At 40.4% G+C, this 21,729-nt stretch overlaps 1 protein-coding gene across 15 annotated transcripts in view; it reads right to left on the minus strand.

Moving 5' to 3' along the window:
- ANO4 (anoctamin 4) overlaps positions 1-21,729 on the minus strand; it is a 332,447-nt gene that overhangs the window by 105,127 nt on the left and 205,591 nt on the right. For 7 of the 15 annotated variants that reach the window (XR_003047093.1, XM_025048733.1, XM_025048727.1 and 4 more), the window contains 4 exons: positions 19,437-19,537; positions 19,121-19,171; positions 15,998-16,042; positions 4,623-4,754 (listed from right to left, as the gene is read on the minus strand). Coding sequence is in view for 14 of the 15 variants with exons in the window: in XM_025048733.1 (XP_024904501.1) it covers positions 4,623-4,754; positions 15,998-16,042; positions 19,121-19,171; positions 19,437-19,537 (329 nt within the window). In the remaining variant the exon portion in view is untranslated. Of the gene's footprint in view, positions 1-4,622; positions 4,755-15,997; positions 16,105-19,120; positions 19,172-19,436; positions 19,538-21,729 lie in introns of those variants that run through there. The other 8 variants (XM_006914557.2, XM_006914555.2, XM_015591578.2 and 5 more) reach the window with 6 other exon arrangements.

The raw sequence follows: 21,729 nt of genomic DNA on the forward strand, positions 1-21,729 counted from the left end.
ATTGTACACTAAGCTATTTGTTTTTCAATCTGTTCTCAACTTTAATTTTTCTAAAATATAGTTCAAAGATTTATAATCAGATTATTCCGTGTTGTCTTTTTTACTTTTATCCTTCCTCCATTCATTTAATAGATAAGTATTGAGCATCTATTATATGCCAGCCATTGTGTTAGATACTGGAGATAGAAATGTGAGCAAAAACAGACTTGGCCTACGACTCCATGAAGTTCGCAGTTTACCTGGAGAGTTTGGCATTAATCATATAATACCCGAATAATTACAAAATTTCAAATGGGAAAAATGTTACATGGGAAGCACGTAGCTAAAAGATATTCGGCAAGGGGACCTTGTCTTTGGAACGATGGGAGGAGGGCTTCCCTGGGAAACGTCTTTGGAGAATTTTGAAAGATGAATAAAAGTAAACTAGGTGAAGAGAGAAGGAACTGGAAGAAAATTCCAGAGGAGAAAACAGCATGTGCAAAAGAAAAGAATAAAAAGACGGAGAGGTTGTATGTGTCTGGATCACAAGAAGTGAGAGGTGGACGGCAGTGAAGGCAGATAAGGCTGGAGAGGAGTTGGCAGTGTGGCCAGGCCGTCCGAGGCCTCGTTTGTCATCTCAGTAATTTTGATATTTTTTTTTTTAAGTTTATTGGGGTAACATTGGTTAACACAATCATATAATTTTCAGGTGTACATTATCATTTGACATCTGTATATTCTATTGTGTGTTCACCACTCAAAGTCCGGTTTCCTTCAGCTACTATATATTTATTCTAATGTTTTTAAATAGGGTGAAGTGACATGATTAGATATGCATTTTAATAACATTCTATATGCATTTGTGAGAATGGACTGGAAGTGGGCAAGGATAGAACCAGAAAGCCCTGTTATATTAGTTCTAAGTTTTAGACGTGAGATAATGATGGTAAAGATAGAAGTTGCTGGATTAAAGAAACACTTAGGATGAAATATCACCAGCCCTTGGAGATGTATTAGATGTGGGAAGTGGAAGTGAGGGCAGTGTCTATAAAGCTTCTAGACTATGGTTTCATTAACTGTAAAAATATCGGTGCCTTTTATTGGATAAGGGACAATGAAGGTGAACCATGCTAGAGGAGAAAATGTCTTGAATTTAGTTTTGAGATGAGTGTACAGTGAGCTAACTTCGCATCATCTTTCTTCTTTACTCACGTGATTCTCCTATTTTCATCTATTCATTTATTTTCTGTTTTAACAAATCATTAGTAAGCACCAACAACGGGATTCAAAAACGATGATACAAACATAGCCTTTCAGGGAGCTTAGTCGAGGACAAAGCAATTAAAATGAATGGTACTATTAATTAAGCACTATGATGGAAAAAAATATTACCAAGACACAGAAGGGCACACCTCACCCAGAACTGGGATGGAGGCTGGGAATCCTGGAATGATTTCTGAAGGAAATGTCTCTGATGAAACCTGAAAGAAGGAAGCCTCAAGAAAGGGTATTCCAGGCAGAGGACAAAACACGTGTAGACAGGAAACAAGCGGGCACAGTGAGTTAAGGAGATCAAAGCACACAACCTGGAGATGGAAGCAGGAGTTGTGAGCTAACTTAGGAGTCTGGGTTTTATCCTGACAGCAAAGTATTGTAACGCTCTTTCCCACTTTGATCATTATTTATTAAACTTCTAATTTTTTTTGTCTCTTTTTCTACTACATTCATGTACACACACACATCATTCTCTTTTTTTCCTCAACAAACACAATATCAAACATTCTGCAAAAACAAGAAGTCACATGGGGTTTCGGATTACATTTGGAAAACCAGGAGATCATGTTATAACCCCCGGAGCTCATTAGGCAGATACTTCTGATTACTTTAAAGCTATTAACATCACTCTGGAAGCATCCTTAGGGACATTTTTTTCTGATTGCACCAAACTATTGTTTCCAACTTGACAGTCAGCGGTCCTCAAGCCTTACTTTCACACATTCATTAAAGGAATGTTGTTCATATGGCATGACAATTCTCGAACAGAAAGAAATCCCCACTGCCCATAACATTCAACGTCTTGTCTAATTTTTCATCTCCCAATCACATGATAGAACTGCCTAAGCTCTCTCTTTGGTCCCACTCAGGTCTGGTTCTTAGGTTTCGTTCCAACTGTCCCTCTGCATTTTCCTCTGCAGTTCTCCTGTCTTGAAAGCTCATCTTCCAATAGTCACTCTCTTTGTTCAAACTATAATGCCAGGTTTTCTCACACCTTATACCCATTCACAAAAACTACCTGTAGTTCTTCCAACACTCCATTATATTTCATGCCTTTGTTCTTTTATACATACATTAGTCTCTCTTCTTAAGATATGCTTCCCCTTTACCTACCTGGACAAGTGTTATCCTTCAAGACCCATCTCAAGCACTTTCTTCTTGTGACCAGCCCTCATCTCTTACCAACCTCCCGCCAAATGTGAAGAATGAAGCACTAAGTCAGACCTACCATACTGTTTATTATTATTTTAGTCTTCTGTCTTTACTACACAGGGTCAAGACTGTATATGCTTTACCTTTATATCTTCTGTACCAAAACGGTGCCTGACAGGAAGTAGACACCAAATGAGGGACTGCTGAATGAATCAATTATTCAGTGAATGAATATCCAAACATGTTGAAAAGGCTTCTCAAATGTATGAGGGAGATGGCTGAATACCCTTCTCCTGCCAGCTATCATCTTCATTTATCATATATTTTTAAACCATTATAAAGATATGATTCTCGGTTCTAATCTCTAGAGATCCTAATGGGCACCCAGCTGCTTCTGACTTTGAGAGCTCTGCTGAGAAACTTTGTTCTAAAGCAAGAATTTCAGGAAACAGAGCCGACATTAAAATTCATGGGAAACTTTCCTTTTCCATTTACCTATATCTCTTTGAAGTAAAACAAAACCTCAGGTGTACACCATAGATTTCATTGGTTCCTCCATCCACCTATTCAACTATCCATCCATCCATTCCACTCCTCTTCCATTTACCTATAAGTCCTTGAAGTAAAACAAAACCCAGGGTACACACCACAGAATTCAGTGAGCCCTCCATTTATCTACTCACATATCCAGCCATCTATCCATCCGTTCATCCTACACTGTGCTAGGAGACCCCCCAGCATTGACCTAGGTACCCTCTCAGTCACAGGAGAAGAGGAAATGTGCATGTAAGTCAGACTCTGCTCCAGAAGCATTTAAAACCAAATAATCACTTGTGGAAGAAGTTTCAAGATGAACAACACAGGCACGGCGAGGGTTTAAAGTTAACAGCAAGAACATGTCAGCTTTCATCTGTCTTTTCCTCTTAAGAAAACACCCACAAGTCCTGATTTCTGAGTTAACTGAAAGTCCCTCTCAGTTCTTATTTCCTATGGAAGATTTAACTAGGATTCTAAGGGCAGGGTGGGAGTTTCATGTCTTCTTCAATGACTCCTTTAGATGTTCACATAACGTGGTTGGGCTGTCATCATTCTGACCCGTGGGGATCCTGGGTTCGGCTATTTTAGAAGCATACTGAGTTGCTTCCCTTGCATCACATATTATGCATTTTGATGCGGAACATCTATTTTTGGCCGTTCTTCTCTCCTTCGCTCTCTAGAAGTCCACAGACTTCACTGATTTTCTGTTGCTAAGACATGCCCCCAACTTGCACTCCCTACAACTTGACAAGTGCCATTTGGTTTATTTTCTTCTCAAAGTTGGTGATCTATTATTATTATTTTTTTAATCTATCACTCCTTTCCTGCCCTCAGGTGAGTCATTTTCACTGAGACTGTCCCTACGGCTGGAACAGGGATAGCCAGGAATTCCTGAAGTCTGGCAGAGAGCGAGGCTGGGCCGACCTGATTTATCCCCACTTGAAGAAGCTGTTTTTGCCTACTTTTTTTTTTACCGTCTTTGGCATGCTTTTCTCTCCTACCACCGACCCTGCCATCTGGTCATGATTTCTTGTTATCGCAGAAGCTTCAGAGTCAATTCTTCATCACTTCTGCAAGTCCTCAAAGGCTCCATTACTTAGCCAACTCCCACCCTCCCAACACACACACACTCCCAACATGGCAAAAGGGACAATTTCCTTTTCAGAGACTGTCTGACAGATGAGCCCAGGAAGCCAGCTGCTAGGTGATGTGGCTTTTCTTGGAGCAACTTGGTAAGCTGCTGAAGAAAAGGGAACTGAGAAGTGAACTAATACATAAACAAGCCAACAACCCTTTTCAACAGAAAAAAGATATGGACCAGCTTCTCTGTCTGCTAGCTAGGTACAGAAGAGCCTGCGGGGGGCTTCTGAGTACTGCGAGTTGGCAGAGCCACAAGGCAGAAGGAGCCTGGGTCTCTGAATCACCAGGCAGAAGGCCATTCACCCAAAGCACATATGAACATGTGTTCTATCGTGTTAAGCCACTGAGATGTGGGGATTGTTTGTTAGAGCCATTTGCTTACCCTGACTCAAAGGAATATGAACACTCACAGGACTCTGAGGAGAAGGACATTTATGCTGTTCTTTCCATGTGCCAAGGAATCAAAGGCATGCAGGAAGAAGGCTCTACCACAACTGCACATCCTTGGTGGGACAAGGGCTTTCAGAAGAAGCACTCACTGATGGATCCTTTGCTGGCTGAAAGGGGCAGTGTAGCAGTCATTCTCCTCCAGGTCTGGCAGTGTCTCCTTGTCCAGCCTCATTGGCTTCTTAGGTAACCATCTCCGAAACCTGCTTATTTGTTTATCGATCCTGTGGTACATGAAAGGCAAGACCAAAGGGTACAGCATGTCAGCATTGCCCCGAAACAGGCAGAAAGTCTCCACAAAGCCACAATTATGTCACCACATACTCCAGGCACTCTCACTGCACTCATGATACCCCACGCCCCGCCCCCCCATTTTATAGACAGAAAGAAGAGAGCCACAACTTCAGTGTTCTTTTGATTTCACCCAGTTGCCTCAACGTCATTGTCTATGAGACAGCAGCCGTGAGTTATGCCAACAAATGACCAAGGAATCCTAACAAGGCTGGAAGGGTCTAGAAAGGAAGTTGACAGTCTCCTAAGCAAAGCGGCAGAGAACTTAATTTTTTATATTCTGCAGATTTTTAGAAACTCATTTTGTGCTTGGAAAATTTCTCTATCTTCCCTTGGTTAGGAAAGAGCTCTAGCTGTGTTTAACTTTGAGCAAGGAGCTGACAGCATATCCCAGTGGGCTGACTGGTGCAGAGAGCCTGACGTCAGGATTTGCCTCCTGCCTCTCACACCTTCCCTGAGCAGCCTCTCAGCAGATGGCAGGCTCCTTATCTTTTGCTTCTCTCTATTTAGTGCGACCCTATGGTTCTCATGGTGCTGGGGCATCATGACACACATGTATCACTCCGGCTGGGCACACAATGATGTCAAGTCAAGGAGAACAAATGTATCCTAGAAGCCAGTTTTTCCCTGGCTACCTCTCATTCCCTATGACTTGTACTGATGAAGAGATCTGGCTTCAGAGTGACCAGATTCTCAATCACTCACAGCAAACTACTGGCAGGAGCAAAAACCACAGCAGAGTTTAAAATGATTATGCTGCCTCAGGTATCTATACCATGGGGAATTTTCCTTTTTCCCAAGAGTACATATCAAATAGTATCTCTGTGAGGTAGAGTGACAGGTACCATACCCATGATTATTTAACCCAAATTATCCAGCCAGTGTATAAAGCCAGGACCAGAATGCAGATTTTGGACTCTAGATTTTAGGGATCACCCCATCGAAGTAGTTGACAATGAAAATCTTCACTTAAGGGCTACAGAAGGGATGGATTTCTCAGGAAAAGAAAATTTAAATGCCTTCTAAGTCTATTAACTGAAAACACATGGAATCTGGGCATGTCTTATTTTTTTCCAATTAAAAAAATATTTACATGGCAATTTATCCTTTTCAGAGAAACTCCCAGCTGAAGGTATTAATTAATTATATTACCAACCGACTCCAAAACAATAAAATAAAATAAAACAAACAAACAAATAAATAAATAAATAAAATAAAAGATGGTAAAATCTTTTACTGTATCTTTTATTCTCAGCATTGTTTCATCTTCACCATGATCCCACTCTGCTTGTTGGTGGCCATACATTTTTCAGAACCCCTGAAAGTTCAAACTGGAAAGAACCTCACAGCTTCTCTAGACCCCTCCTCTCAAAGAGGACCCATCCGTGCCACACGTGCACACATAGGAGTAAAGATTCTACCCAGGGTCTTATGGTCAGAAAAATCATAAGTTGGAAGGGCCCAAAGCCCTAAGAAGGAGAAAAAGTTCCCATCTCCTCCATCCTTCATCCTTCTGGTCATCCCCTCCCTCAGTCTCTCTAAAGATCCTTAAAATATACTGAGATGAGAAGCTTGCGAGAAGTAGTATGACAATCACTGAGAACATGGGGCTAGAGAGCCTAGATTCAAACCCTGACTCTGTAAATATTAGCAGTGTGACCGTTGGCCAGTAAGTTATTTAACTTTGCTGTGCCTCAGTTTCTTTATCTGTAAAAAATGGGCATGATAATGATACTCAATTCCTAGGGTTATGATGATTAGCTGGTCAATATGTACAGAAAGTCTTTAGAACAGTGTCTGATATACAGTAAGCACTGGTTATTATTACTATTCTTTCTTTTTTTTTCAAAAATAAGAATTTGAGAAACCAGTTTGCCTTTTAACATTCTGTTTTGTCTTTTTCAATTCAAAGTTAATTATGCTTCACTGGCATCTAACACTTGCCCAAGTTCAATGATTTAGTCCTTAAATGGACTCATAACTTAGACTTTCTAGTCTAAGCTGACGGCTTTCCTCATGGCTCTTGGCTTTATTTTGTCTGATTGCCTTAAAACTCATTCAAGAATGAGGACACTGCATGGTGATAGATGGTAGCTAGACTTATGGTGCTGATCATGTAGTATATACAAGTACCAAATTATAATATTGTATACCTGAAACTAATATGGTATATAAAAATTTTACCTCAATAAAAAATAAGAAAGAAGACATTGGCTCAGAGGTTTTTCATAATATAGTTTTTACCTCCCACACATCTCCAGTCTGCAGCAATAATCAGATTACAATTTACAAAACTCACATTCTCACAAAATCTGGGCTCTGCATGCAATGACTATGAATTAAATCCAGGTGGGTACAGTACTCAGTGTGGATAAAAACAAATAAAGCTGTGAAAAATCAGGCATAAATACTCTATAGGAATGAAATGGCAGCTCGCAGCAACCAGCCTATAGCACCGCAATTAAATGAAAGGTGGAAATGGTGAAGAGAGAGGGTAGTGAAGAACAGGGTAGTGAAAATGATTAATTAATCAAAAAATAAATAGGGGCAAAAAAGTGAAAATGGAAGGGAGGGTGCTTGGCATGGCAGAAGGAAGCTGGGCTTTGTAATGGGGGTATCTAAACCCTGGCTCTGTTGCTTATCTGCTGTGTGACCTTCCACAAATCGATCACCTTTCAGTTTTATTTTTCAACTTTTTAAAAATGGGATCATAAATCATCATCATCATCATCATCATCATTATCCATCATCATCATCATCATCATCCTGACCTTGCAAGGCTGCTACGTGGATTATAAAAGACGATGTGCATGAAATGCTTTGGAGAAATTACCAGGCAGATAGAAGTGTTATTAATTACTTCTTAAGGACCATGGAGGCTAATATAAAAGTGACAGAAAGTAGAGGAACTGGGTTTTTAAACACTATCATAGAAGAAAGATATTTGAAAGACATCTTGAAATTAAAGACCCTTGAGACACTAACTAGGGATGGGGGAGTGTGGACTGGCTTTCATTGGGGCAAATAGGAAGATGAAGCATGGATTGTCCAGGTTCCATCACACACCCTGGTCATGCTATGAGCTCTTTACAATGATAGAAAACAAATACTCAAATGTGGTCAGCAGTTTGTATTCTCATCTGACTTGCAGAATATCTCCCCCCACCAAAGACGCAAACACCCTAATCCTCAAAACTTATGAATATGTCATGTGACATGGCAAAGGGGGCTTTGCAGATGTAAGGTTACAGACCTAAAAATAGGGACAGCATCCTGAATTACTCAGGTAGACCCAATTTAATCCTACGAGCCTTTAAAAATCAAAGAACTTTCTTTGACTGGAGACAGGAGAGATGAAGCAGAAAAGGAGGCAAGAGATTCAGAGTGTGAGCAAGACTCAACTGGCCATTGCTGGCTTTGAAGATGGAGAGAGGGCCAGGAGCTAGGAGTGCAGGCAGCTAGAAGCTGAGAATGACCTTTGACCACGAGCCAGTAAAGAAACAGAGACCTACAGCTGCACAAAGCTGAATTGTGCCAGCAACCTGAATGAGCCAGGAAGAGATTCTCCCTACAGCCTCCAGAGAGCCCAGGCTGACCAAGACCTTGATTTCAGCCTTGGGAGACCCTGAGCAGAAAAACTAGTTAAGCTTCCATCCCCTGGACTTCTGACTTACAGAACCATGAGATAATAAATTTGTGTTGTTTTATGCAGCTAAGTTTGCAGGAATGTGTTACAACAGCAATAGGAAATCAACACATCTCTTAAAACAGCCTTGATCTGATCTTCCCCTTGAGACTTGGCTGCAGCTAGCCAGGCTCCCAATGCTGGTGCTGAAGTTCCATCTGCTGCCCCCACCTGCCAGCCAGGTGGCTCTGGGAACAAGGGTATGTCTCTCTGTGGCTGGATGACAAATGGCTGCTCTTCCACAAGTGCATTCCCATCCCCAAACTGTGCCACATCAATGAGCATCCCCTTCTAACACACAAAGAAGAAATACAGTGAAAAAGCCACCAGGCTGGAAAGTATGAGACTCGTCAGGTTCTTGATTGTCATTCTATGTCAGTGTGGCCTGGGACAAGCTTTTATCCTCACTGAGTCTTAGTACTCTCATCTCTAAATGATAATCTATCAGATGCTATTTACATACCTCATATTGGTGGTGACTTAGGCAATAATATCTTGGCTGTATAGGTCTAAACACATTTGAGTTAATAAAGAACTTCCCTTTTCAAAATGCGTAATGGATAACCTTTCACATAGAATGAAGGACTTTGGTGTCAACCGGAAGCAGGTTCACATTCTAGCTGTACAGCTCACTAGTGATGAGTACCATACTGACCAGGTGACTAAACCTCTCTGAGCTAATTAATATACCCACTGCATAAGGCAGTAGTGAGTACTCCACAAGATAATATCAAATGTCTGCACAATACCGCAGATGTTAAAAAAAAAAAAAAAGCTCAATTAAGTGGTGGTATCTAGGATAAAAAAAAAAGGCTGAGGACAATGAACTTTCTTTTTTTTTATGGTGACATTGATTAACGAAATCTGGTAAGGTGTCTGCACAATACTGCAGATGTAAAAAAAAAAAAAATGCTCAATTAAGTGGTGGTATCTAGGATAAAAAAAAGGCTGAGGATAATGAACTTTTTTTTATGGTGACATTAACGAAATCTAGTGAGTTTCAGTTGTACATTTTAACAGTAAGGCATATGTATATTTACATTGGACAATAAACTTTTATAGAAAGAGCTCTCGATGAAAATTCTAGATTTGGGATTGATCCTCACTTGTATATTGAGGTTTGTGCTTCCATCTTGCTTCTAATAAACGTCGCTAAACAGGCAATCCTGAAATTCACTTAGATATGTAAAAGTCGAGAAACCAAGCAACCAGGAAGCACCCCATTTGTCTCTTCAGCATAGGAGTGAGGCTACTTAATGAAGTCCCCACTGATAGAGAAAAGAAAAGAAAAATGTTGGCTTAATGATTTAGCTTTGATTCTGATTGGTTACTTTGTCACTGTTTCATTTCTGCCACTTACTGGGCAAAAGCCCTTGAACAGAATACACAGGCAAATCAATAAAGAGGAGATGGATCATCTACTTGGGCACTTCCGACCCTAAGCTGTCAAGTTAATATCTGACCTAAAAGGTGAAAACTTTTATAGAAAGTTGTGATAAGTTAAGGGTCTCCTCACCCCCCCCCCCAAAAAAAATTGCTGGTTCATCGCAGGTGAGGTTCTGAGTAGCTGGAAAGAGCTGGCAGCACAGCCCAAGCAAATGGGCGCTGACTTGCCCCCACTGTCATGCTGTGCCACCCCAAGGTATGTCTTGGAACTGTGCCTTGGGAAGGTTGTGCTGAAATCTCTTTGACCCTCAGTTCCCTCAGCTGTAAAGGGAAGATGACCCTATTAACCCTAGGAGTGGTATGATGAAAGAAAAGGAGGCTACTACCCACATGCTACCCTGTCGGGAGGTCTTTATAAACCACTACTGTGTGCACAGATCCTACTTAGATGCTGTGGGTATCCCCTGAAGAAACAGAAGACAAAGCCTTTCCCTTGAGCTACTAATCATCCAGAAGAGAGCTCATACTAATGACAACTTAATTAGGCTGAATTAAATGAAACTGGCTACTTCAGAGACACCTGCTTTTCCCCAGACCAGAATACTATAATAATAGCATCACATTTTGAATAGTTAGATTATGTTTTCAGGGATAATATGCCTAGAGGGAACATACAGATTTTGTTTTGTTTTGTTTTGTTTTGTTCTGTTTTCTTTATGGAGACTCTACACACAGCCCTACATTGCAGTAAATGAAGCTTGCCTGGACTGGTAATAGTTAGACACCAATAGGCTTGGATTTCTTTTTCCTCTTCTTAGAGCCAAGTCTCCTGGACAGAAGTTAGGGATTGTTGGAAGCTAACACAATTCTTTTTAGGTCACAAGGCTACTAACTGGGGCACAGCCTAAATACCTATAGAAGAGTCCAAAGGCTTTGGAACATTTACGTGTATTAATTTTTTAAAACGAGGATGGAAATATACCAGCCATTTTGTCATCTTGCCTGCATTCTCATATAAGATTACAACTGCACTGCATGTACCATGCAGTAGGATCCGTTGCAAAGGCTAACTTCAGACCAGATGTGTACGGGGGAGTGGAGATAAAAGCAATGAGTGGTGATGAGACTTCAGCTATAAGCCGCCCACAAATAATCAGATTTGTTGCTTTGTAACCACATCTACAGACTACTGTACTATTTGGTGAAAGCAAAAAAAAAAAAAGGCAGAAGATAAATTCCCTTTCTTAATTGGATAGATAACTTCTAATGCCTATTAAGTCTGCCCAAAGATAAGTGAAAGGAACCCTTAATAAACCAAGTAAATGAATGAAGAGAGCATTTACTACAAAAAAAAAATATATTTTTTAATATACGAGTATACTTTATGGGAGTCAGGTGACTTTTTATAATAAAAGATATTTGTGAAAAGATCATTTTTCTCCGCCTGCTCAGAAACTTTACATCTCTTATCCTTCAAGGAGAAATGTTGGTTTCAGAAATCCTTTCATGAATTAATAAAATGAAATATCACTTATGTGGATGAAACTAAAAGCTAAATTAAATATGCATATTTAGTATGATATGAGAATTTGAGAATAACGTAAGTCAATGTTTTATTACTGGTGTACAGCCAGGACGTGTTGTAGATGTGCCTTTCAGTCTGTAACATCGGACCTGGCTACAAAGAAACAGATACTCCTCATCATCAAAACCAGCCTGTTCTGAGGTGAAAGGAAGAGTTAAACTAGATATGCAATTTTTTTGACAAACTGCACTTGAAAATTTACACCAAATATTGAGCTTCACACATTTTACCACCATAGTGATGTCCAAAACTTAACTCTATGTGGTAAGCAATGAAGCTCAAGGTCATTCTGAATCGGCGTCATACTACTATAGTTAGACTTCTCCTGCCCCCAACCCTCCAAGTCTTCCAGTGCCTCCTAAAGCCTAAATTCTTCTATGGTCCTGATTTATGCACCTGAAGTAGCATCGACTTTTTCAAGCCAGAAATTAGTGTTTGGTAAGTTGTTCTTCAAGTTCTAGAAACAAGGATTTCTCAAGCTCTTATTCACTCAAAATCTCCCCTCTATACATATGGAGAACACATGATTAGTCATGCGTTCCATAGTCTCGTCTGCTTCTTTCTTCTTGGCTCCTCTTCTAAATCCTATGCCCTCTTTCTCCTTTCCTCTACCACAAAATTTATCATAGTAGTGAACCCTGACTGCCTCGGATTCGTCAGGACCTCGTTGTTCTCCACCAGCTGGTTTAATCTGGTTTCCATTACCCTCTGCTCAGTGGACATTTCCAAAAATGTAGTTCCAGACCAGCAACCTCAGCATCACTTGGGATCTTGATAGAGAAGCAAATTATTGAGCCTCACCTCAGAAACCCTAGGGATGGACCCAGCAATCTGAGTATTAGAAACCCTGCTGATGATCGTGACGCGTACTAAAGTTTGAGAACCGCGACTCCATGGAGACTGCTAGCATGATGGTTACCATGGTAATCAAAACCCGATTCTCATCTCTCATCTTTCATCAGTAGCTGAAGAACACCCCTTCATGTGGGAACTCATTGCTGGTGCCTTCGACACTGCTCTCCCTTAGTTCTCCTCCTCCTTCTTAAATTGCTCCTTTTCATCCTCTTCCCATTTCTTCCTGTCTCCTTAATGCAGATTTTCCAAGGAGTTGCTACTGGCTCTCTGCTCTTCACTCGCTACACCCTGCACTGGGAAATTCCACCTTCTCCCTTGGATAAAGTCATACATTTATGCCTTTGGTCTCCAAATTTTATTCTTTAGCTTTATCTCTAGCTTCCACTGTTTTCCCATCAGCTCCAACGGCCTTCGGGGCATTAACGCCTCAAAGACCTTCTGTGAGCTATCACACAGAATTATTAAAAGGAAGATCACCTTTGTCATCATTCCTCTCTCTCTTCTGGATGTCCATTCTTTTTACTTTCAACCACATTTTCCGAATCCCTTAGCTATGGGAATCTATTTCACTTCTCGACTCTCAATTCCAAATACCTGCCAAGTACTAAGTCTTTCTATCATTTCACAACATTCCTCATGTACTTTGCCTCTTTGCTCTGTAGATTATTTTTCAGTCTATCATTTCACAACATTCCTCGTGTACTTTGCCTCTTTGCTCTGTAGATTATTTTTCATCCATCTAGAAGGCAGAACTGTAATCTAAGTGTTCTTCAGAGTGAAAGCACGTGAGAGAGATTACAGAAGAACTTTCTAACAGTCAGAGGTACCCACAGACGTGTTTGGGAATTCTGTCTCAAGATATTCAAACATGGGCTAACTGACCAAACAGCATAGGCTCAAGTATGTGACAGTGGTTAGACTTGATGACATTTGATACCCTAGCCAACCTTGAGATAGCACAGTTCCTTTTATCATTTTCTTTCAAGCCCGCGTTGCCCACGCCTCCTTCACAGTGTGAGCAGATGTTTCAGCCTCAAGTCTGTCTGATCCTTTAGGCAGACCTGGTTTTTCTATGCTGCTTTTCTCTGTGATCTTTCCCCCCATTCCAATCCTCACACGCGTGAATGGAGATTATTTCATTCGCTCACTCCACCTACTATTTGCTAATAGTTGGATGAGCTATTCTTGCCTTCTGGACATCTACATCATAGATATAAGGGGTCCATGGGAGAATTGAGAAAAGGCATCATTTAACCTGGTCAAAAGGCCTAACCATGTAGACTGAGTTTTAAGGACTGAATGGACATTACCTTGGTGAACAAGAAGGGAAAGAATCTTCCAGAAGGAAAACTAAATACACAGGTACATAAGTCTGAGAAAGCATAATGTGTTTGCAAGCCATGAGTGGTTCAATATGGATGAAGCAAAGAGTGATGGTAGGAGAGAGATGTATGAAGACAACTTACAAAGGGCTGTATTTTAAGAGGAAGGCTTTAACTTCCCATCACAGGGAAGCCAACAAGTGACATGATCATATTTGCTACTTAGGGAGATGACTAGAAGAGAGTTTGGAAGAGGGTCAGAACAGAGGAGGGAGATAAATTGATATAAAATAGGCGAGAGGTGATGAGAACTCAGCTAAGGCAGTGGGGGTAGAAATGGTGAGTAGTGTTTGGATTCTACAGGTATTCCTGGGGCAGCACCTGTAGAACTCGAAAGACTGATTACACGAGGGAGCAAATCATCTAGAATGGCCCTTGGGTTTTAAGTTAAGTGACTGTGTGGAGAGTGGACAAGGCCTGTACAGGGAATATAAATGGAGAAAATGACAAGTGAAATCAGAACAGAGTTAATGGACTCGTCGCTTGAGGGCAGAAGAAAGGAGAGACTAGAGGAGATGGATAACAAGTTTAGAAGCAGAAAGGAGGTGGGAAAAGATACAAGGTTATTATTATAAATGTTACATCTAATAATCACTGTTACCATTTATTGAAGATCTACGTATTAGGTACTGAACCTCACAGGAACCCTTGAGAATGATGAATAGTGTCTTCATTTCACAAATGCAAAAAACTTAGGCTAAAATATGTGAGGAAATCTGCCCAAAGTCAGCCAGTACCATGATTTAAAGATTTATGTTTAATATTTAATGAAGGCTGTTTGGCAAATTTGAACAAGAGTAAGCCTTCTCCCCACTTCTCATTCTTTTAGGCATTTGGAATGTACTGCATTGAACAGACTGAAACGGTATGGACAGACTGGATATTTCCACTGTGCCATGAAAGTTGGGAGAATCTTCGCTTCACCTTATTGTGTTTCTTTCAGATTTTATGTGATTTAAGTTTTAATTCGCTCCATCCATAATCACGCACATTCTTAATTTATTGTGAAGGTGGAGATGGACCTATCACAAAGACCAGTGGTTTTCAAAGCATGGTTCCAAACTGGCAGCATTAGTCTCACTTTGGGAACCTATAAGAAATGAAAATTCCCCAGGACCACCACAGACCCCCTGCAGGGCCCAGTGATCTGTGTTTTAACAAATCCTCCAAGTGATTCTGAGGCCAGCTGATGTTTAAGAGCTACTGAGAACTATTGACACAGGCTAAAGAGTTGCATAAGGCTTTTATAGTATGTACATATTATGCGACAAGGGACTAATCTAAACTGGGATGAATTCAAATGCCACAGCTACTGCCTAATGAATGCCCTGCTAAGGATACTGCACAGGGAAATCTTGGGAAAGCATAACATCTTAGTTTCTTTGGATGCCAGTTCTCACACCATGCTTTGTTCAGTGTATGTGCATTTGACTAACGCCACTAGGAAATACCAATTACTCTTTTACTTATCACTATACATAGCACAAATAGTGTGAACTTGAATCTTAAATCCCACAGAACTGAACTAAGTATGTGATTTCTAGGGAAAGGCAGTGGTGTTCAAGTTTAATCATCACCTCAGCTCAGGGTGAACGGTCACATAGGACCAATTAGAAATAAGACTGTCAATCACCACAACACAATCAAAGTCAAGGACAGAGCTGATGCTTCCTCTTTCTCCCTGACTTCGCAACAAACAACAAGGAGAAAAAGTTTGGGAAAGATATAGTACAGTAAGGATTTTTTTTGGTGGGTGTGTGGTAAAAAAACAAAAGAGGGTAGGAAGGGCTCCTGAATGAGGTAGCACATCTACATACTTTATTAACAAAATATTACTAACACAGCCCCGCCCACAAGGGAGGCGTTTAGCAATCGTCAGCTTTTTGAAAAGGGGATTGCACGTCAAGATTTCAAGTAACCTATAATGGAGGGTGGAAATTGTGTGGAAAAAAGTCACATTCAGGCCAAAGATACGCTAAGCAGCTGGGATGTTTGGTAATTTATCTAAGAGAATGGGCTTAAACAAACAAAAACAGCCCCAACACACCACCTGCAGATGAACTGTGTCCTCCCAAGTGTGAGGAAGTCACAGAAAACACTCTGAGAGGGATATTTTCATTTTTGCTTTTTTTCTTCTCCCGGCTAACCTGAAAGAGCCATTTTTGGAATGTGCACAGTTTCCCCAGGTGACTAAGGCCCATCTTCCCCAGCATGTATTGTCATTGCTGGAGCACACAAGGCAACAGTCAAACAAACAGTATCACGACAGAGCATGCTACTAACCTGCTCATGAACTTGTACCGGCGGGGCAGGTAATAGATTTTTCTCCTGGAAGAACAGCAAAAATGAAGCCAGTCGAGAAGAAAACCCATCGTCAGTTACAGTTTGAACTAGCAAGGAAGGAAAGGAGATTGAAGATAGAAGCCTGTAAGAGGTGAAGAAGAAAAAACTAAAAAGAGATTAACAGTGAGAAATGTTGCGGGAACGTCGGGCATGCATTTTTTGAGTCATGAAATCTTATGAAACGTTTCCCATTGATACATCTTCCTCTCCTCATTACCATAATTTTTATGGTTGCCACTTGCCTACAAAATGTGTACAGGGTGATGATTTGGAGTAATTGGTATTTGTATGGATTCAGCTGAGATCAGCTTTTTTTCAGGGATGCAGAGATGCACTGCCAGCCTGCTGACAATGTACATAATTTAACGGGACACTATTAAATTTCTCTAGCACTTTACAGAACGCTTCTCACATTTGATATAGTCGGGGTAACATAAAAATATAGCTTTTTAAAACCAGTATGGGAAGAACACTAACTAGTCAGTACCAACATCCGGTTGTAAATAACCACACTAGGGCAGACTGCCTAATCGGTGGCTCTGGTTATAGGTGAATTAAAGAGTAAACCAAAGAATCCTGGAATTTTTTAAATCGAACTTAAGCAGGATCTGTCACACTTCCATGCATCTGCAATTTTTAACATTAGGCAGTCTGAATAAAAAGAATATGTGTTAGACGGTTTATTAAAATGCAATCTCCCGTTCCATATTCTGGGCCTCAACCAATGTCGCCGTAATAAAACTGAGGCAGTTTATGTGTATTCTGAACTGTCACTGAGCTATCTGGCTTTTGGAAAATGGAAAGTTTCTATACCAAAGCTTATTTTTCCTATCTGTGAAAACTTAAAATGCAACCATGTTTTTAACAGGCAAAACTATAGGGATGATAAAAAGATCAGCGGTTGCCAGTGGGTTGTGGTGGGGCCAAGGGGGAGGGATGAATAGGTGGATTGCAGGGAAGTGTTTAGGGCAGGGAAACTATGCCATATGATACCATAAAGGCAGATACGTGACACGATGCATTTGTCAAAACCCATAGATCTGTCTGACACACAGAGTGAACTCTAAACTATGGACTTTAGTTAATAATAATGTATTAATATTGGTCTATGAATGATAAGAAATATACCACACCGTTGCAAGATATTAATAATAAGACTGAGTGAGGTAAGAAAGGGTATATGGGAATACTCTATACTATCTACTTGATTTTCTGTAAACCTAAAAATGCTCTAAAAATAGTCTATTAATTTAAGAAAAGCCCCATGTTCATGGACACATAGCTATTTAAGAATAAAGTCTCACTGGCAATATCCCACAAGAAACCTATTCCTCAACTTCCTTTTAAACACTGTAAGAATAACGATGCAAGGAGACTAACCCTGGAATTCAGAAGGACAGTCTGCAGAAAATAATAAATACAGATGAGATTGTTAGGGGCATTTACATTCAGGCAAATTGGTGTTTGTATATTTTATTGAAATGCTATGGCAGGGCAGCTCCTCCTTTGGAAATTCTTATATGTCCTTAAATAGAGTTATTTGTTTGAAACGCTGGATGAGATGATAACATAAGTTTTAAATGCATCAGGTTGCATCAAGTGAAATTATGCTCAGATAAAATCACATCAATATTAATGAGGCCTATTAGTGTCCACACATCAATAGTATCTTCTCCTAAAATTGTTGTCCTGCAGGAATCTCTACATTTAAGAAGAAGATTAGTATTCAGAGATATGGTTTTCATTTTATTGCTTGGATCAGTCTCTTCATGCTGCATGAGAAAAGTATTAGTGATCTTGCAGATGGCACTTTTCCTCTAGGTAATGAGCCTGCCAGGCCCTTCACACAGGAAATCCTTCTAGGTACAAAGGGAACATGCTGTGCATTAACACTGCTCAGGTTTCCACCATCTGCTTGGGTTCTTGGCTCCAGATGTGTGTTCTGGCAGAAGATTTTGTGAGATTTCTACTGAGGAGGGGTTATCAATTTCACTAAGTTTCACTACCTTACTTTAATCAAAAGATAGACTTTTGGCTTTGTTGGCTACAAGATGCTGGTCTGATATTTGACTCCATCCAGGCATATTTTGTAGTGGTCCTTATGTACAATATATTATTAATCCATATTAGATAGTTATAGCATTGATAACTGGCTTTAATTAATTATAATTGTAGTGTAATGATTTTCAATGGAAACTAAATTGCTATTCCTGCTCTCTCTCAGTGATAAACATTCATATTTTAAATCTTTGGGTTCTTAGATTTTCTTCATAACATTTTAAATTCAAAGATGAGAACTATATTTATCTCAATTTCTTTGAGAATCTGCCGGGAGGGAAATAGATGCTAGAAATCCCAGCCTCTATTTTGAGTTAATACTAGAACATAAAGGCCAACAAACAAAGAAAATAATACCCACCAGGGAGATATATTACAGGCCTATGAATGCAAATAGCCTTTCTCGAAATGTGCTCCTAGCTCCTCTGTTTCTATGAATGCAGCTGATTCTTTGTCTCTATTACTTTCTACAGTTCATTAAGAGGCAGATTTTAGAATTGGCACTAGTTTGCCACTTTCCTATTGTCTGACTTGATCTTATTGGCAAATTGCAAACCCAAAGTATGTAATTCTTTATTCCCTTTGGAACTGTCCTTGTTTCTAAATCCCTCGCCCAGTTCCATTATGGACTTCCCACACATCTTGGCAATTATAACGTCAGGTTTAATACATGATTTTATTTCCATCTAGCAAATGAAGATCACTTTTCCTTAATCTACAGGGAAAATAAGAATGTTCACTTTAAGATGAAGGTAAATTATTCCTCATAAACAACTAAGCAATCCACACAAAGTAGTTTCTATTCTTCTTGGAATAAATATCAACGCTTATCTTTGCACAGTATTTATAAAGTGGCACTTTAAATTTTAAAAATAGGTTGTTTTTAACAATAGAGCACATTTTCATGAAATTTCTTGGATGTGTTTCCATAGGAGCAGATTTTAATGTTTTCCTGGAAGGGACCTGTCGGTAATGACCATGAATACAGCCTAGCACTGCTGATACCTGGAGTCTGGCCCTTCAATGCAGCAGTACACGAGGCTTCCAAAAATGGCGCTGTGGAAATGAAAACGCTACTTAGAAAATTCTTTTTCACAGGCACTAGTAATAGCTACCAGCTAAGGAATGAATTAGCCAGGAAATTTCACAAAAAGTCATGAAATCATTATTGGCCATGAAGACATATTGCACTTCCTAAATATCTGAAGAATTTTCTTCTGTAATAGCACTGCGTTTCAGTTTTACTCGTTCTGAGAGAAAGAAGAAGCACATTACATTTACACCGAAGCGGCAGAGTCGGGGGAAATATATTTACACCTACCTGAAAGGCATTCTTACATTCATTTGTTCTGCGTATCTTCCAAGCACTTCCCATGGGGCATGCAACTTCACAAAGATAATGTCACTATTTATTACAGAGGACTGAAACAGAAAAAAAGAAACTAAATTGAAAAGTATATCCAAGTCTCCTACAGTTTAAGTTGGAACTTAGAATGCAAGAACTTGTATGGAGTTCGAGTTTGTGGCATTCTTCAACAGTAAACTGGGCCGTTAAATGTGCATCTATTCATTCAACAAATATACCACTGGGTGTCAGGCCCTGGAGAACCAGCTGTGAGGAAAGAGATATGAATGGCATTGACATTCTGCAAAAATATGTTTAAAAAGATGGCAAAAAGTTAAAAAGAGGAGGATAATTTCAGATAGTGATGAGTGTTCTGAAGGTAAAAAAGTAATGGGAAACAGAATTATGGGATGGGGTCACATACTATTTTGGAAAAGAAGTCAAGGTTTAGGCCCTCTTTGAGGAGAGGACACGTGAGCTGAGATGTAAAGAAGGAGCCAACTGGGTAAAGACCATGGGATCAGTGTTCCAGGCGCAAAGGTTCTAAGTTCGGAAATCGTTCGGTATGTCTTATGTTTGAGGGACAGAAAAGAGAGCAGAGAGACTGAGTGTAGGAATCAGACTGGCACAAGAGGAGGCTAAGAGAGTGAGCAGGGGCAACAGCGTGCAGGGCTTCACCGGCCACGACCAGACGGCTGGAATTTATTCTAGGGACACTGACAAGCTGTTTGGATTTAGGTTTCCAAAGATCACTCTGGCTGCTGTGTGGAGAATCAATTACAAGGGAGAGCTGCAGTGGAGGCAGAGAGAGGGAGAGACGCTCTGATCGTCCACACCAAAGAAAGTTGTTGCTGGTGGAGAGATAGAGGCGCCTAAGAGATGAGACTTAAAGCTGGGTCAGTATCAGGCCATGCTTTCTCAAAGGAGTACGTTCTCTGACCCAAAATCTTTGCCTTCTGTGGGTTTTTATTTGTTTGTTTGTTTTGTCAACACAGAACTTAGAGAAGTAAAACTAGGACTTCGCATCTTGATAAACACCTAACAGGTTTTAGCCTATGTCTCTGGCCAAAGAGACATCTCCAATGATGAGATTTCCTTTGGAAGTCATTTCCCAGGGCGAGGGCTGGGTTGTGGACGAAGGCAGAAGATGAGTAAACAGTGAGTCAAACCAGTTTAAATAAGCAACGTGGCCAACGATTTATCCATCTCTTCTTCACACAGGGTCGTTCTGGACTGCATGTCATTTAAAGTTTTATAGTTTAAGAATGTTGACATATGTTAGGCCTTTGTGGCTCGATTCTCCTTATAATAGTATTTAGAAACAATCTAGTATTTTTTCGCAGGTGGCAAAAATAGCAGCTCAACTTTGGGCTCTAACTGGGGTCAATTTGTGCTACAGGGAATTGTTTTCCAGTTGTAGATGATGTACAATTGTAATCATTTCTCATGTTTTCATTTAGGGTTTTTTTTGCAAGGCTTATAAATACTGTACTTAATTCATAGGAATGAATATCCTCAAGATATTACAAAAAATCAAACTGGTCTCGGCTACAATGTACTCAGAGTCGCTGGTGATGCTGAACTTCCCACGGGGAGGAGGGCCAAGGCCCAAATCCACAATGCTAGGGGGTGGGGTGGGGGCACTCTCTCATATTGCTCTGAAAAATTCAAACTTTCTGGTAGTTCAGCCTGAAATAAGTTTTTTCTCTTTAGGCTTAGGACAAGCAGATCCCTACCTAAATGCCCTGAGGAAAAGAGATGTTCCCGTTATTCATGGCTGATTCCTCCAGGCGTAGCACAGCGCCTGGTTCAGAGGGAGCACACAACCAGTATTTGTGTACTTCATGACTATAGTTAGTGACATGTGAACAGTTAGTCCCGGCGCATGTGAGAGCTGTGGGTCCTGTGAAGTGATTGTCGATGAAATAACTCTTGGTGCCAACATCCCGAGTTGCTGAAGCAAACACCGAGGGAACGAACGGACAAGTCGGCAACCCCTGAAGATGTGATGACCAGTGCTGTGTCTGCACAAACCGCTTGTCTGTGCAGTAGCTTATTACATTCAGTCTTCCCAGCACAGGGTCTTACTGCTAAGTAGCCAGGAGGAATGACCTCATAGGTGGCAATGTCTGTCCAGAACGTACAGAAACATGGCGCACACAAAAAAACCTCTCCATCCTGTCCCATTCATGTCTGCAGATGCACTGATCCGAGATGCTCTCACAGCTTATCAGCTGAGCATTTCTGTGCCTTGGAAAAGAGCGGCACT

The sequence above is a fragment of the Pteropus alecto genome, unplaced genomic scaffold (genome assembly GCF_000325575.1).
Source record: "Pteropus alecto unplaced genomic scaffold, ASM32557v1 scaffold94, whole genome shotgun sequence".
Classification (NCBI taxonomy): domain Eukaryota; kingdom Metazoa; phylum Chordata; class Mammalia; order Chiroptera; family Pteropodidae; genus Pteropus; species Pteropus alecto.